This window comes from Solanum stenotomum, chromosome 2 (genome assembly GCF_019186545.1).
Source record: "Solanum stenotomum isolate F172 chromosome 2, ASM1918654v1, whole genome shotgun sequence".
NCBI lineage: Eukaryota > Viridiplantae > Streptophyta > Magnoliopsida > Solanales > Solanaceae > Solanum > Solanum stenotomum.
The window spans coordinates 1,230,332-1,247,793 of NC_064283.1; the positions used below are offsets into that span (position 1 = coordinate 1,230,332).

The 17,462-nt window shown below is 31.0% G+C and overlaps 1 protein-coding gene and 1 non-coding gene across 2 annotated transcripts; both read right to left on the reverse strand.

The window, feature by feature from the left end:
* Positions 1–1,763: 1,763 nt before the first annotated feature.
* On the reverse strand, positions 1,764–1,870 carry LOC125857336 (small nucleolar RNA Z279/snoR105/snoR108). The gene has a single exon (XR_007445656.1). It is a non-coding gene; the product is annotated as a small nucleolar RNA Z279/snoR105/snoR108 (small nucleolar RNA).
* Positions 1,871–8,312: 6,442 nt separating this feature from the next.
* LOC125854402 (uncharacterized) lies at positions 8,313–11,403 on the reverse strand. Its single transcript, XM_049533936.1, has 4 exons — positions 11,039–11,403; positions 10,841–10,963; positions 10,689–10,759; positions 8,313–8,775 (listed from the first exon to the last, which is right to left on the reverse strand). The coding sequence occupies exons 1-4, from the start codon at positions 11,297–11,299 to the stop codon at positions 8,454–8,456; spliced, it is 777 nt and encodes a 258-aa protein (XP_049389893.1). The 5' UTR covers positions 11,300–11,403; the 3' UTR covers positions 8,313–8,453.
* Between the last annotated feature and the right edge of the window lie 6,059 nt (positions 11,404–17,462).

Below are 17,462 nucleotides of genomic sequence, written 5' to 3' on the forward strand. Positions count from 1 at the left end.
AAAATTAGTTTATAAAAGAAGGATTGTTATGTATCATATAATATAAATGTACGGATGTTTCATGAAATAATCTCTACGAAAGTTATTTGATCGATGTGGGTAAAGTGATATTTATCCGTAACCATAAAAATTAGTTCATAAAAGAAGAATTGTTATATATCATATAAGTAATATAATTCGATGTAGGACTCTCTAATAATATCAATCATGTTTCATTAATGAATTCTGAGTCCTAATAGTTGCACAATTAACCGTGAATATTAAAATCTACAATTTGAAATATGTTTAATGTACAAAAATGTTCTTTAAATATTATGATTTGTGATATATGGAGTAATATTTAATGTTTATCACATCACTCATGGTCGAATTGTTCAATGATAATGATAGTATACCTGAACTATTATTTTGTTTGTGAATTTTCTACATGAAATATTAGGTGGTTGTGGGTTTTTTTTTTTTTTTTCTAAATTATCTTTAATTATTTAGTTGATATCATTCCAATAAGAAATGTAAGTACCTTATAATTTAGTTATAAAACAAACTATGTTTTATAAAAAAAATTAGAAAACTTAACTTAGGGGGGAGGGTGTGTGTAGAGGGGTGGGGGTATGGGTTATAAGATAATTCAAGCATAGGGATCAGATTGGTAAAATTGAGAGCGCCCAAATTGTCGTAACCAGGCTGAGCCTGAACGCCNAACAATTTTGAAGTGTTATAAAAATTCAACTTTTCAGCCACCTTCAATTGCAAAAAAGAAAGTGCGCTCACGCACCAATTATTATCTGACACGTGTAAAGTTTTAATTTTTAATCTTTATTTTCATTTTCATTTTTTTAATTTTATTAGTTTCATTTTTTTTCTCTTTCTTCTTCTTTCTTTATCACTCTTTTTCGTTGTTGCAGCCTTCCATCTAGCCAGCCGCCATCACTGCAAGTCCTCGACTTGGCCACCGTCACGGCCAATGGAGTAGCCTTCATCACCCATTATTAAAATCTCATCAAATCATTATTAAATCAAAATAAAATTACTAATAAATTATAAATTGAAAATTAATAATCACCTTCAATCTATCATCTTCTTTCCAATATTAAAATAATTATGCAGCGAAACTCCATTATGATGGAGGTAATGAAATACTATAATACACTCGAATCGATGCTAAAGAACTACATTTAAAAAAAAATATATATATTATCAAAGGAGGTTCACAATTATTATTATTTTTGAAAAAATAAGGGACAAAAGAAGAAAAGGGAACAAAGAGAAGCAAGAAGACAAGGAAAAACAAAACGAGTGAAGTAAATGGGTTTTCTAAGTTGAAGATAGAGATGAGATAGTTGATTCTTTTGAGTTTTGGAGAAGAAGATAGCAAAAAAATAAAATAAAATGGAGAAAGTACAATAAAATAAATAAAAGAAAAAAAAATAACATTTCTAATTAAATAAATACTTAAATAAATATATATTTACGTTTTGATTCAGCTCACTCGCTATCAGAGAGTGAACTACACTCTACATGCCACATAGGCACGCAATGGGACAATAAATTCATTCTACATAAGAAAAGGGGGGTAATAGGACCCCCGCAAAGTTCAGGTGTCTTTTTAAAAAACAGGTCTTAGTTTAATGGGGTAATGATGTATTTTCCCTAAAACAAACTATGTTTTATAAAAAAAATAAAAAAAATTAGAAAACTTAACTTAGGGGGGAGGGATGTGTGTAGAGAGGTGGGGGTAGGGGTTATAAGATAATTCAAGCATAGGGATCAGATTGGTAAAATTGAGAGCGCCCAAATTGTCGTAACCAGGCTGAGCCTGAACGCCCTTCTCGCATATTTTAATGCAAGTATTGACCACTCATCATATCCCATTAAAACTTGCCTGAAGGATCATATTTTAACATAACCCACAGCCTCCATATTTTATTCTAACCAACGAGGCCACAACTATGTTCATTCTCCGATGTGGTTCGTTATCTTAAATTCATTTTGCAGCTATATGTTAAGTAATCTAATGCTAATATGGATCAGTTTACTCTTAATTCTGTCTGATAAGTGAAGTGCTAGTATATACTACTATCAAATAACATTTGCTTGGATTTAAAGCTTCATCCTTGGAGAAATCTTGGAAGGATCAACTAATAAGTATCGGTGGTTGAGTTGTTCTTAATTAGAAATGTCGTGTTAAAGTATTAAATATGAAATCACCTTAGTTAAAAAGTGATTATCCCCAATATAAAATATCCTGACATGAATCTTAACTTGGTTGAGCCACAATCAGGAGCGAAGCCAGGTAAGAGCAATGAAGTTGTAAATTGCACCCATATTAAAAAGTATAAGGTCCTCCTAGAGGTACATCCAAAAATTTTAAGTTTGTAAGTTGGACCAGAACCTATTTTCTTACTAGACATTGAATAGATTCTTATACATATGAAACTGATTCAATTACATAATACAAATTATACAAATACAAGATATGAATCAAAATTATTGAATTTTGTCGAACATGTAGCTTCAAATTAGATCCACCCTTGAATCTTCCTACAAAGGGAGATCCAATTGGTCACGGATACGATAAAAATGAGCCATGAACCACCTCTGATCATGCCTAGGCCAAAAAATCACCACAAAGTTCCTATAGGCCAAATGTAGTAATCCACAAATAGGAAGCATGAGACAGAGCAAATACAAAACAGGGCTAGCTGAGTCTGGTAGCAAAATAGACATCAAAGATGCAACACACAATGATCCAAACAACAACATAGAATAACAATGAACAACAACAACATAGGGACAATTCCTTGTAATTATACGTCGTCGTTGTGGAGAAAATCTTTTTTCTATGTCATGTAAAATGTAATAAGCAAGAAAGCTTGTTATGGCACAATATATGGATTTGGGGTGTGTTTCAAAGGGTGTATTGTCATGATTTTGGTACTTCAATATGAGAAAGCTGAGAAGTAGTGAGGTTAGTAGAGAAAAGATTGAATGGAGTGAATTTGCAATTTCTTGTGATTGAAAGAAATAGGAATTGTAGTAACACATCATATTGAACAAGGAAATTGCCATGTTATATGCCATACTTGTAGATCAAAAGCTAGAATTAGAAATACTTATTAGAGACTAGAAGAGAAGAGAAGTGTGGTTTATATAAGCATATGGAATATTTGGAAGGGGGCCAGTTACGATTTCAACAAAATCTAATAATTTTGACCCAAAACTCTGTATTTGTGATAACTCCACCTTTGAGTCACTAGGGAAAATGTGCAATTATCTAAAAAAGAGTTTAAAAAGGGCATGGGGTTCAAAAGGGTAAGACTATAAAGGACGTTGAAAATGTTTGGAAGATTTTAAGGGCTTTTTAAAAAAATTAAAAATGATATACTGTAAGAAGATACAATAAGTTTTGGGGAGTTGAGTTTAAAAGGTGCAAAGGGTCCAAAAGGGATATCATGGTATTTGGTTCTAGTTGCTATTAAAGCTGAATGAAGCTTTTGCTTGGGTAATTTGGTTTAATTAAGTTGACTATATCAATACTAGTACTAATTTATGTTTACATTGGATGTAAAAGAAAATGGATCTAAAATTTAAATTACGAGTTCATCTTTTAAAGTTCTAGTTGAAATAGAAAATTTTTTTTATTATTTATTTTATTTCTTTTTTGAACCTCACGATACCCGCAACCGCTACAACTTCTGTTACAGCCTCTGCCCTTCGGGTGAGCACTTTGTGCGCATTGGACAAACATTCGCTGTGTAATAGCCTGCAAATTACACAGGGGATGTAAATGGCACTAGGCAGGTCCTATGCGACAGGCTCGACTCAGAAATTTAAAATTATAAATTCAAAAATTTAGTACTTATTGATATTATAGTTATACTTTGCATATAAATATTAATGTTTTGATAAAATAATAAATTCAGTCAACTCCGTCACTTCTAAGCTCCATTGTATTTTATTTTTTTTGGGAACCTTCAGAAGAATTCACAGTCGCTACGTACTATATGTAATATTTCGTAAATCAACCACACGGGAGATATAAGTCTTTCTAGATAGAGTTTGTGGGTGTGAAAGAGAGAATGTTAACGTGTGTGGAATATATACAGTACTTCATTGCTAAGCTCAAATGGGCCAAAACAATCAAAATCCATTATAAGTTTTCACTCCTTTTCAATTCGAATTAAATAAAAATTCCGATAATCAAACTTGATTTTTATAAAAAAAGCTTATATGATGATTTTAATCATCAAAATATTTAGATTTTAAAATTTATGAGTTATATATTAGAATATTTATGGATTTGAAGTATACTATATGTATATATTTAGTGAATTTTTAACAATTTTACAATATTTAGTGTACTTCTTTTCATTCTTTTATTATGAGTTTGCGTCACGTAGAGGATCACTTAAGGCCGATCGAAACAAATTAATTCCTTGAATCAGTCATGCACTGCTACGTACATCAAATACATAGTAAACAATTTTAGAACTTAGGAATATTATTTTGAACATTGCATAGAATGATAAAATCATGACTAGTCCAAACTAATCAGACAACAGTCTAACGCTAATTATAATTAATAAGACAAAAGAGTTCTTATGCAATAGCTCAAAAATCAGGAGACTGATTAAACAGATGTTACAAGCTTTATTGAGAAGACATTGACAAGGAAAATTGATCATTGACCTTCTTTATGAGATATAACATGTTGCACCAATTTAATCACGCAAGTTATATTACCTTTTTGTCATCTCACAAATATAACAATGATAAATAAGGTAAGAGAGAGATATTATAATTAACTCTCTAATGATAAGATCAGAAGAGAAACTAATAATATTGCCATTCTTTATAATAATATTTCATTAATATTGATAGATTATTCATATATTATAGTATAAATAATTTATAATAGTATTTCGTCAAAGAATATTGTTATAACGAGGTTTGACGGGATGACAAGTTATTGTTCCAGCAGTTAACTATTGCAAGGTGTTGTTGAATATTATTTGCTTCTCTAGGTGACTCTGGACCTTGAGCAACTCAATAATTTCCTCCATATATTGCTCCTACATAAAAGTAACACAAATTAATTGAACGGAAAAGGGTGAAAATTGTCCCTGAACTATGCGAAATAGACCACTTATACCCTCCATTATATTTTGGGATCAAAAATACCCCAGCAGTTATCCCAGGAGACCACAAATACCNTGATCATTGATCTTCTTTATGAGATATCACATGTTGCACCAATTCAATCACGCCAAGTTATATTACCTTTTTGTCATCTCACAAATATAACAATGATAAATAAGGTAGAGAGAGATATTATAATTAATTCTCTAATGATAAGATCAGAAGAGAAACTAATAATATTTTCATTCTTTATAATAATATTTCATTAATATTGACAGATTATTTATATATTATATTATAAATAACTTATAATAGTATTTCGTCAAAGAATGTTGTTATAACGAGGTTTGACGGGGTGCCAAGTTGTTGTTCCAGCAGTTAACCATTGCAAGGTGTTGTTGAATACTATTTGCTTCTCTAGGTGACTCTAGACCTTGAGCAACTCAATAATTTCCTGCATATAGTGCTCCTACATAAAAGTAACACAAATTAATTAAGTCGTATAAAAGATTAATCATCCAATAAATAAATAACTAGGTTTAAGAGAATCTTCCAACTATCAAAACTGTTCTAATTGTTGTATATTCTACAAACTGATTAATTTAGAGGAAATTACAAAAAAAAAAAACAACCTATCTTAATTTTACCTTTAATTTTCCTTACCAAATAATTAAACGGCGGCGAAACTACTAACTTTAGCTCAAACTCAAAAAAGAATTAGGGTTTTTTACCCGTCTTATTCATGTTGAAGCTCCGTTACAGACAAGGATAAATATAAAACGATTTTGTAAGAACATAAACGTACAAGCCCTAAGTACTATAACAAAAACGTAAATTAAATTTAAACTGATTATTTTTGTCTTAATTATTATAAGTTGTACAAATAATAATTCCACAATAACACTAAGCATGATCAACATGATCGATCAGCTCAATCATACAGCTAGGTTAAAGTTTAACGGCGTTAAACTTAGTATTATATGCAACTCTAAACTTCAAAATCTTCAATTTTCTCGCGGCGGAGGAGACGGAGAAGAATCAGGAGACGGTAATGGAGTTTGAGGATAATTAACGGCTGACCTCCGTCTCTTCCAGCCCCAAGCAATAAGCTGATCTTCGCCATAAACGCGTAAATCAGCTATAAGCTCCGGTAAACTTAACAGAATATCCATAACTTCTCTTTCTTCTTCCGTCATAGCAGCACATTGTGCTGCTATTTCAGGTAATTCTTGATGATTAGCCATTAGAGAGACAAGGGACGGCTCAATTGTGTTATAATTAGTATAAATATACTTATGTTTGTTTCAATTTATATGGTAGTTTGACTGAGAGACTATAAGGTATATATGATGTAGTTTGACTGAGTGACTGTAAAATATATCAGAGTAGAATATATATTTTAAAGTTAAAGTTTTACTAAATACAAAAATGTGTTATTTTTTGGTAGGACTAATTAAAAATGTGTTGTATGAGCTAGACAAAGGGGGTATTGATTATTAGTGTTTATTAAAATATTTTTACTAAAAAAAAATTCAATTATTATGTGCATATTTTTATTAAATTTCAATTTAAAAAATATGATTGACTTAACTATGATTGCATTTGTAGGTAACTAAATCTGCATTGTTTTCTACTTCTTAGTTTTGTATAATTCACTTCAATTTAAATTTTGTCTTTATAAGATTTTTCTCCAATCTTTTAAGTTTTTATTTAGACATTAAACGATTAGATTTTAAAAGCATTGTTTTAATTTTGAATATCTTCTTAAGCAAATCAATTACTATGATATTGATTATTTTGGCTTATATTATACAAGTAAAAAATAATACTCTAATTAGAATACTCAATAAGTACCGTCTTAAATCTATTTTCAAATATTTATACTTTTTATAGAATAATTTTAATATAATAATATACTCATTAATGCACTTTTTAATTTGATTTTATACAAACAATCAAGCAATTCAATTGTAACAATATATAGATATGAAAAAAGTAGAGTTACGTTAACAATGATACAACAATCAAGCAAACCATAACAAAACATGCATCTTCCATTGGAGCAACCATGGATGGTCTCTTTCAGGAAGAATGTCCAAATAAATGAATATATATCTGTCCAAAGAAAAATCTAAATATATAAAGATTACGCGATATAGTTCTGAATTAATCAGGTCTCAAAATAGATAATGAGTGAAAAAAAAAAGCAAAAAAAATATATTTAACCTTTGTATCTATCTATTTGGAACAATATTTTGTTTTTGTTTATCACGAAACTATATAAATTGACTCCAAAGACTATAATCTAATCAATATAGGTTGAGATTCTAAGAGCCAATTTGGATCGACTTAAAAAATGATTTTTAAGTTAAAAAATAAAAATTAGGTGGGGTGGGGTGGGGGAGGGGGGTTCTACTTTTGATTTTTAACTTATTTTAAGTTATTTATAACCTTGCAAAACACTTCGTAACTTATTTTAAGTTATTTTTATATTTACCAAACACTTCCAAAGGTCCAAAACTGACTTAAAAGTATATTTGACCAACTTTTAAGTCAACCCAAACATCCTCTTAAAGTCAGCATTGAAAATAAATGGAGAATAACTATTGACCTTTTGAAGAAAGAAAGCAAGGTGAAAAACTAAATAAAAACAGAAGAATTAAAACCTATTATGGCTAAAAAAAAAAAAAAAGACACTTAAAGACATGACCGAAAAAATGCTTTATGGTTACTATTTTTTAAAGAGATGATCGAAAAAGTGACTAATAAACGTTATTTCTAATAAAGCTAACTCTCAAGAAAACAACTATTCAGTTGACACACTCATCCACTGCCTACCAACTCAAATTTAATGAAAGAATTTGAACTAATAAAGAATTGAACTTCTTCTATATTGATTGCATCATATCAAATGTTTACTTAGAATTTTTCAACTATTCTAGTGCTTGCTCTAAGATTCGCCGGTCATGTGTTGCCATTAGAGTCATAAATACTCGAAGTAATTAAGCTCCTGTCCCGCCCTTATTTCTTATGGGGCAATGAAGTTTGAGAAACATTTTTTTGTAATTGTATTCGAAACTTAGAGCCTGAAAAAACAAAATGGGGAAAAAGAAAGAACAAAAGTCAAAATAGACCAATGATTTTAGAATGGGTTTCTCCATAACTCAGAGTCTGAAATTGAAATGCATGTAACAGAGTATCTCATAGCTCATCAATGGGAACTTTTACATAACAGATTTAGCCATGGCAAACTCTACTAGACGATGGCGACTTGTTAATTTCTCATCTACAATTTGGCTTAGCCATTAGAAACATCAAGAGGCTCTCTGTCTCTTTGTGCTTTTTAGAGTTGCAACGAAATCATCATCTGAGTCTTCTTCAGATGAATCATCCTTAAGCTTCCGTTTCTTTGACTGCTGCTTTGATTTAGCTCCAGAATCTGGTGTTTTCTTTTTCTGTGTGGATAACGAGGTTGAGGAGGATGTTGTCTTCTTAATGGTAACAGACTCAGTGGTCTTTTTCACCGTCACAACCGTTTTCATAGGTGAACCAAGCTTTAGCTGCTGGGCCTTCTTTTGTTTCTTCTCAAAAACTTTCTTCGCCAAGTCCTTGGGAAGCAAACCTGACTCCATCATCCTGCAAGAACAACAGTAACAGGATATAATTACTTGAATTCAACTGCAAGGAACAGTTGTAGTTTTTATAACCATCATGAACAACTCTGGATTTGGTTGTTAACAGTTGCAAGCAGACATTTTGAAGAATAACGATCCATCAAGATCCTTTCTGTAGCATCACCGATGGTCAAAAGAGCTGATGAGGAGGAACCAGTCATGCATAGACATTGTTTGGCCAGCTTTATGAACATTTATAGACAGAGACAGCCGCCAAATTCATTAGAGAAACTAGTTCAATTTATATTACTTCTAATGCTTGTTTGGTGATCAGGGTGGATTTAGACAGACAGAAATGGAAGAGTGACAATTTGTATCAGGGAATAGATGAGCAACATCAGACATAGTTATTTAGCATCAACCCACAGTGGAACTCAAGAAATTGAGTGACGTCTAAGCATGATAAAGCAATGAATGGGCTAAATAGTTTCGTAGCATGTGCTGCAACAGGACAGCCATAAGTAAGCCATGAGTTCTTGGTTGAAGTAATTGCAACAATATTTCATCAAAATCATGTCAAATGCGCTGACTAAACAGTCTAAACTCACATGCCTCTATATCCTCCATCAGTTAAATGAAGAAAAAGATGTTATCGATCTTCCCAACTATCTTTCTTTACGCATGCAAAAGGCATATGATTGAACATAACAAAACCGTAAACAACAACCAACAAAGTTCCACAGAAAGCTCCCATCTTAAGCTTCAGACACACATATTATTTTGCATTATAACCACTACCAACACTCATGACTATCACAAATTATTTTTGGTGGCACCTTTAACTTAATCCCCGAAGTACTCAATGTAAAAGTCTGTGCCCAGTGATACAGTGCTTTGCATAAGGATGATACTAAACCATAGTCAATAAGTGGGAAAATGCACGACCAGAAAAGTTTTCACCTTACATATGTCACAATTTCAGTCAGAAGTCAGCTGAACTCATCATATAAAGTGTCAAAAGGTTGAAACAATCCATTTTCTCATTCCATACAGAAGTTTGAATGAAGTTATAACAAAGCTTATATACTTTTAATTTCATTTTTTCCTATGTTCAAATCAACACTTGAAAGATGATTTCTGCATATTCAAACTAAAGTAGATTTTTTCCTATAACAAATCTAAAGAAGTGCATTAGATGATCATAGCAAGCTTAACCTCTTAGATTACGACTAAAGTGGCCAAATATGTATTGTACTTAACTTACTTTACCTTTATCAAAAAATATGTATTGTACGTAACTGAGCGAAAAGGGCAAAGTCAAGATGCAGATTCCTTGTCCAATGGATACTTACTCAATTAGCAACTTCACCAAGCATCTCAGTTGTAGACGTACAACTTATATCATGCTGATGCTTCTTTATTTAAAAAAGGGAAAAAAACGTGACTTGTAAGTTTACGAACGAGGGCTGTTCTGCTTACTTCACATGTTTCCCTTAGCTAGTTCCAGCCCATCTGCAGTTCCATGCACATTGACATTCAAGCAACACACCTCGTATTTCCACTATCTGTTGTACAATAAGCAAAAATACACTATGCAATCTAAGGGGCACCCAGATACATTCTTTCAGTTTGATAATGAATAGATCTAAACCATTAGACTAAGAATAGTTACTCATCCGACGAAACATATGACTAAATGAAAGTATGAGCTAATACAGAAGCATCAACCAGGTGAATAACACACACTTTGTTAGGACAAGAACGAAATTTGACCTTTAAGAGCATAATAACATTCAAGGTTCTCTTTTTCAAGCAATCAGTAACTCAAAGAAGATAGAGACAGCTTCATGTATCATGATATTCATAAACACAAACGACAAGAGAGTTACGCACGAGTAACTTATCCAAAATCATTTAAAAGGGAGAATGTTATACCAGATAGCTGCTAGTTCACTTTCTGGCACTTGCTGATACAAGGATTCATAGAAAATTCTTAAGGGGTCTCTCTGAAAATCCAAAAGTGTAACATTACATCAGATTAAAACCCGAAAAAATGGTCTTTTTGCAAATGCATTTTTGGAACATACTTCCTCAGGAGCGTCTCTCTTTTGTCCAGGCAAATCATAAACTTTCTTTTCCCTCTTCTTCACAATGGTGTCTCCATTTTTGGTTCCTTTCTTCTTATCCTCTTCCTCTTTCTTTACAACTTTCTACACAACAAACCCAATTAAAAAACCAACAAATCAAACAGTAAAATAACAAAAATGCACAAAAAAAATACCAACTTTATCAGTTTTACTCGAACTTTTCTTCGACATGGGTGAAGGTTCTTCCTTCTTGGGCTTAACATTCTTAGGACTCTTTTTCGAAATGGGTTCTTCAAAATCATCATCTTTTTCTTCTTTCTTCATCTTAGCATTTTTGGGAGGCTGAGATTTTGAACCGGCATTGTTGTTAGGTTTCTTTTTGCTGTTCAGAAGAGACCCAATGCTTTCTCCGTCATCACTTTCCACTTTCCTCACTGGCTTTGAGTCTTCAGACGACATTTTCAGGATTCAATTCGAAAAAATCAGCTGTAAAAATGGTGAAGTGTGGAGGGTTTCTCAACGAAGAAGAAGCTTTTGGTCTTCTGGTTAACTGGCTTTTAATTTGGGCCTAACACAACATTCAGGTTCTCGGGTTTTAAGCCCAATAATGGGGTCCATGATAGAGGCCCAATACGGAGGAAATGGGCTAAGAATCAGAAATTTTAGATCATCATTTGAGAAAAAATTGTATATAAAATACAGACACCCCAATAATTGGGGTGTTAATTACATCCTACCCCAAAGTTTATCAAATTACAATAATTTTGAAATTTTCAGAATTCGCAGATATATTGCTCATTCATCCGATACAATAGCAAACCATGCATAAGTTATGTATCAGATACATAATTGTAAACCAAATTTATATTGATATAGGTTTGAAATAATTAGGATTATGTATCAATAATAACATTTGTATCAGATACATTGTACACAAACAAAACTGATGTATGTATCCAGATGTTAAGAGAGAAAGAAGGAAAAAGGATATTTTGATTGTGATTTAAGAAAATTTTAACTCGTATTCCCTCTAGTATGTGGAAGGATCCGCGGCGAAACTAGAAATTTTGTTAACAATATTTAAAACTTTAATATACATCTTCAAGAAATTGATTTTGATCCATATACACAATATTATTTTTTTTATATCTAATATAGTATTTTGACGAAAGATATTCAAGTGACCACTCATATTCCAACCATTCTACTGCTACCCTGTTGCCTGCCAATTAAAATGTCAAAGTTTTTTTTTCTTTTTCACCAAATAGCAAAGTTGTTGGATGAATCAAATGCAGTCCACCATCTCCATGTAGATGGTACTAGAATTCAATTATTGAATAGGTCCCTTTTTTATATATATAAAAAAACTTTTAAGAATTAAAGTGGAAAAGATATACATAGTTGGTTCGTTATATATGTATGACACAACTTTAAGAATTTACTATTTGTTCCTTTTATTTTAAAAAATAAATATGATGAAGTTTCCAGTTCATTCAAGAAAATGCAGAAGCATATTATACCACAAATTTTAAAAATCTTTCGTTCTTTCTTTAATTTTACGGAAAAGGGCCAAAAATACCCTTGAACTATTCGAAAAGGTTTAAAAATACCCTTCATCCACCTATTAGGTTAAATATACCCCTCAATCCATCATTTTGGTCTACTATTACCCTTAAAACTAACAACCTTTTATTTTTTTAATTTTATTAATATTAATTATTACGTGGCACCTTTCTATTGGATAAATTTAAATTACAACCCACCAATTTTTTTCCAACCCACCCGACCCATATCCACATTCTTTAATCCAAACCCAATTAAGAGATTCATCAAAAATAAAAGATTTGATTATCTTGTTTCTCCCCCTTAAACCTAATAGGAGTAATTTATTTTCTTCCTATCACCATATACAACCTCATTCAATGGTGATTAAAATAATTGTTGTCTATTTGGCGAACAACTTTTTTTCTGTTTTCCTCAATCTCTTCAATTTGCAGGTTTAATAGACAATGAGCAGAAAACATTGATAACATTGTGAACGCTAACTTATCCTCCAATGCTTTTTCTGGTGAACTTCCCTTTCGTGACTGGAACTTCTGTTGTGCTTGATCTCTCGAACCTCCAATAAGAAAATAGGTTATTAGGTTTGAGGGGGGAGAGAAGGGATGATCAAAGTTTTATTTTTGATGAATCTTTTAATTAAGTTTGGGTCAAAAAATGTGGCTATGGGTCGGATGGGTAGAAAAAAAATTGGTGGGTTGGAATTTAAATTTTTCCAATAGAAAGATGTCATATAATAATTAATAATTAAAAAAAATAAAAATAAAAGATTGTTAGTTTTAAGGGTAATAGTGGACAAAAAGATGGATGGAGGGGTATTTTTAACCTAATAAATGGATGAAGGGTATTTTTAAACCTTTTCAAATAGTTTAGGGGTATTTTTGGCCCTTTTCCGTTAATTTTATATCAAGTCAAATGATATCATATAAATTAAGATGGAGATAATATCAATATTGATTGAATGCATTGATCACTTGGAGATTGCAAACCCAATAAGCATAAAACAATAATGTGTAGATTTCAATCAATTGTCTAAATCAAAACAATTCACTTCATTTCATCCACCAAAATTATTTATAAGTGGCACCATTTAAGCTGCCCAACTCATTGTAATAATATTTTGCATTAAATTTTAGGCTAAAGTTTCTTCATTATTGGGACCTAGATTTTTCTCATGTACCTTTATCATGCTTTAACATTCAATTCTTTAGGGGTTAGTTTGGTTTGAGAACTAATCAACCACATATTATAATGTGAGAATTATAATAAGAGAATTAAAGAAGATGAAAAAAGATTATAATTATTATATTTATACTTTCTATTTTTGAAGGCAATCATAAATTTTTTCTGCGATAAATTCATAAAAGCCGTCTTGTGAGCAATTTTTTTTTAAGTCAAAATAATACGTTTGCGTCTTTGCATGCATGCCATTTGTCATCAAATTTGTTGTTCAATTTTCAAATATACAAAATTAAGGCGAATAGTGATGAAATCAATCAAATATATTGATTTTTGGTTCAATTACCCTACATACGTATGATAAAATCTATTCAATTGAGGAAATAGTTTAAAACTTTAGATTTAATATTTGTTTATGCACTTTCCTAATGGAAAAGGATCAAAATTTGGTCTCTTTCATCAGTGATACATCCCATATAATTAATATCAAAATTTCGGTTTAAATTTATGTAAGTTTTTTATTAATATCAATATAAAATAATTAAATGAGATAAATATAACTTTAAATTTATATCAAAGGACCTCTCATATAATTTTATATATCCTGAAGTAAATACACCTTGTCTCATAGCACGTAACACCACTTTGTAGAAATCTTTAATTTTCTAGAATAGATAATGTGAGAATTAAAGTATCCATCGATTATAATGTGAGAATTATAAAAGGAGAATTAAAGAGGATGAAGAAAGATTATATTCTCGTTATACTTTCCGCGTTTTGGAAGTAATCATAAGTTTTTCTGCATCGATGTCTTTTTTTAGGTCAAATAAACATGTTATACCTTTCTAGGTAGATTTGTCATCATACTTGTTACTATTCAGACGTATGAATTTAAGGCAATTTAACTAAATATATTGCTTTGATTCAATTATCTCTTTGAAATTATTGACAAAAATGTATAATAAAATTGTATTCATTCGAATAAGTGATCATCTGAGATATTAACTCATATATGCTGCTTTCCTAATTGAGAACAGATGAGTTTTAGCCTCTTGAGTGGGTGTAATATTTTGACTTTTGAATTTATCTGAAGTCATAATTTTCGATCAATACCAAGTATGAATATATATCTAAAAAATCACTAAAATATCAAGAAATATTATATTTGAACTCATAACTTTAATAGTATAACTAATATAACATATATTACGAATTTTAAAAATTAAACCTATTAAATTTAAATCCTAAATCTAACTGTCTCTATTTCTATAATGCTCAGACACTCACTTCCCAAATAATCTATCATAATTATATTATATAGTTTTATAGTTTAATCAGTGGGTATTAAGATGGTGATTAATCAGAATAACGTTAGACTTAATGGGCAAGTAAATGGACCAATACCTTAGTTGTGAGACACCAATTATACTGAAATTTTTTGTAACTTTACACAATAATGATCAAAAAAGAATATATACTTTGCTTTTTGTTTATTTGCCCATTTGCTTACTGTCATCTGCGAATCAATCCCCTTTTCTCAAAGTGTAAGAATCTAAACAAAGAAAGGACGGTTTTCTATTGATGGAATCCAAAAAGGCAGAATTTATACCATAGCCTATGATCACACCAAGTACGACTATTGAATTAAAATTTAACGGGTTCAATTTTTAAGGTTTTCGTATTTAATTCATCATGTTATGGTTCATATCGTACAAAATATTGAGTTCAATTTGATCAAAGATGTGGAACTAGCTTATAATTTACGAGTTCACGTGAACTTAATAACTTTTGTAATGATCATTTATATGTACTAATTAAGAATTCCACTAAATATTTTATTTTGACTTTAAATTTAGGTATTATTATATATTAACTTGAATAAATATTCCGCATGTAAAAGCTACTCATATTACCAGTCTCAAATTCAAATACAAGAAGAAAGTTGTGGTAGCCTTCATAACGAATTCTCAAAAAAACGTGAAGTTGCTACAGAAACCAACAATAACAACACCATATTTAGTATAATCTCACAATCTCACAAGTGGAGTCTGGGGAGGATAACGTATACACAGACCTTATACTCCTACCTCATAGAAAATAGAGAGGTTGTTTCTAATAAACTCTCGACTTAAAATAAAGCATTTCCAAACTTGCTATAAAAATCCATAAATTTTAAATTCTGAATCCGCCTTTGATTAGATCCCATCCAAAGTAAAGCTCCATCTGTCTCTAACCACAAGGTAGACACCACCTTTCTTCCTCTATATATAATCACATATTCCTCTTTGCTCCATATAGTCCTTCAAGAAAACTAAATTAAAGAAGAAGAAAAAAACCATTCTTATTTCAAAAAATAAGAATTATATTGATATCATCATGGGTTGGTTCATAGGAGAAAGAAGAGGAGTTAGTTGGAGAGACCAAACTCTAGAATCAATATCAGCACCTCCATTAGCTTTGATAGTTTTATTTGGCTTAGTAATTTTCTTGATGTCTATGTCTACATATTCAGAATACAAAGCAACAGTAGAAAAATCAAAGGCTAGTATGAAGCTTATGTCTTTCTTGTTACCTTTTCTTATCATACTTTTGGTCTACATAATGATTGATAGTAATAGATGGTTTTATCCTTATGGAGGAGTTACAAGGCCAGTTGTGTACCATTTGGCTAGCCAAGAAGGTGGATCTCCTTGGGGAATTGCTTTACTTTTGGTGTTGCTTTTGGTCATGGTTCATTATCAAGATTCATTTCAATCTACTTGGTTTCGTATGCTTTGAAAACATGTTCGATACTGAGCAGAGGCGGATCCAGAATTTACACTCGATGAGGTTCAATATTTAGTTTTTTTATTTTTGCTTGTATAGTAGTTTTCATGTATGTTGTTATACTTTGTGTCGAAAGTATTGGGTGGAATTAGGATTAGGTATATATTAGGATTAGTATGATTAGGATGGAACTGTTTTTCATTTCTTTAGATAATATTTAGAGAGGTAATATTTGGTTTTCTGAGGTAATATAATATATGAATCGTTATGCAGTGAGTGATAATATATGGATTGTTATGAATGTATTGTTTAATGTTAGTTTATTTTTATCTTCTAATAATCTTATCTGCATATTGATAATATATGGTCTTTAATTTTTTTTCTCAAATATGATGATATTTAATTTTTGCCTCTATTATTCACTTCATAAAAAAGTGTTGGTCAAACTTGTTCTGCCTGGTAAGATATAATTTGTGTTATATTATGATTCGTAAATGCTCATTTAAGAAAAATGTGTGGGTCAAGCTTGTTATACCTTGTAAGCATAACTTGTGGCATGTTATCATACGAAAATTAAATTTATGCCCGGTCGATTTTTTTTATATTTTTTGTCAATATCATGAGTGTTTTCGGCCTTTATTACTGATCACCGTGGTGCCTAGGCCGTCTTTCATGCACCTCGACTAATTCTACAATATCTGTCACCTCGACTAATTCTACGAAAACTTCCATTTTTACGCCCACCCCTACTTTAGGGGGTGGTAAAAACAAGCCATACCAAAATTAGCAATATAGCGTTTGGGTTTTAGCAAAAAAGTGTTCTATGACGTATAGTAAAAACAAGTCATGAACTGCTGTGATATATCTTGTTCATTATCTGATTGAAATTTCGTCAATTTACTGAATTTAGCTTTTGCGAAAATTTCTCTATTATCCCAACTGTTATTTTCTTTTAGGAAAAAAGGATCATTTTAAAGTTATTAACACACACGCAACACGCAGATAAATTCAGTATTTATGGAGAATCCGACACGAGTCCACAACGGAAGTGAAAAGTGTAACTATAAAACCAGAAAAATGCGTGAATAGTGCAACTATAAAACCAGAAAAATGCACA

Coding starts and splice junctions, on each gene's coding strand:
- LOC125854402 (XM_049533936.1), bottom strand. CDS start 11,299: ATGTCGTCTGAAGACTCAAAGCCAGTGAGGAAAGTGGAAAGTGATGAC. Junction 10,964..11,038: donor GTTCGAGTAAAACTGATAAA/GTTGGTATTTTT, acceptor TTTGTTGTGTAG/AAAGTTGTAAAGAAAGAGGA. Junction 8,776..10,688: donor AGTGAACTAGCAGCTATCTG/GTATAACATTCT, acceptor TTGTTCTTGCAG/GATGATGGAGTCAGGTTTGC.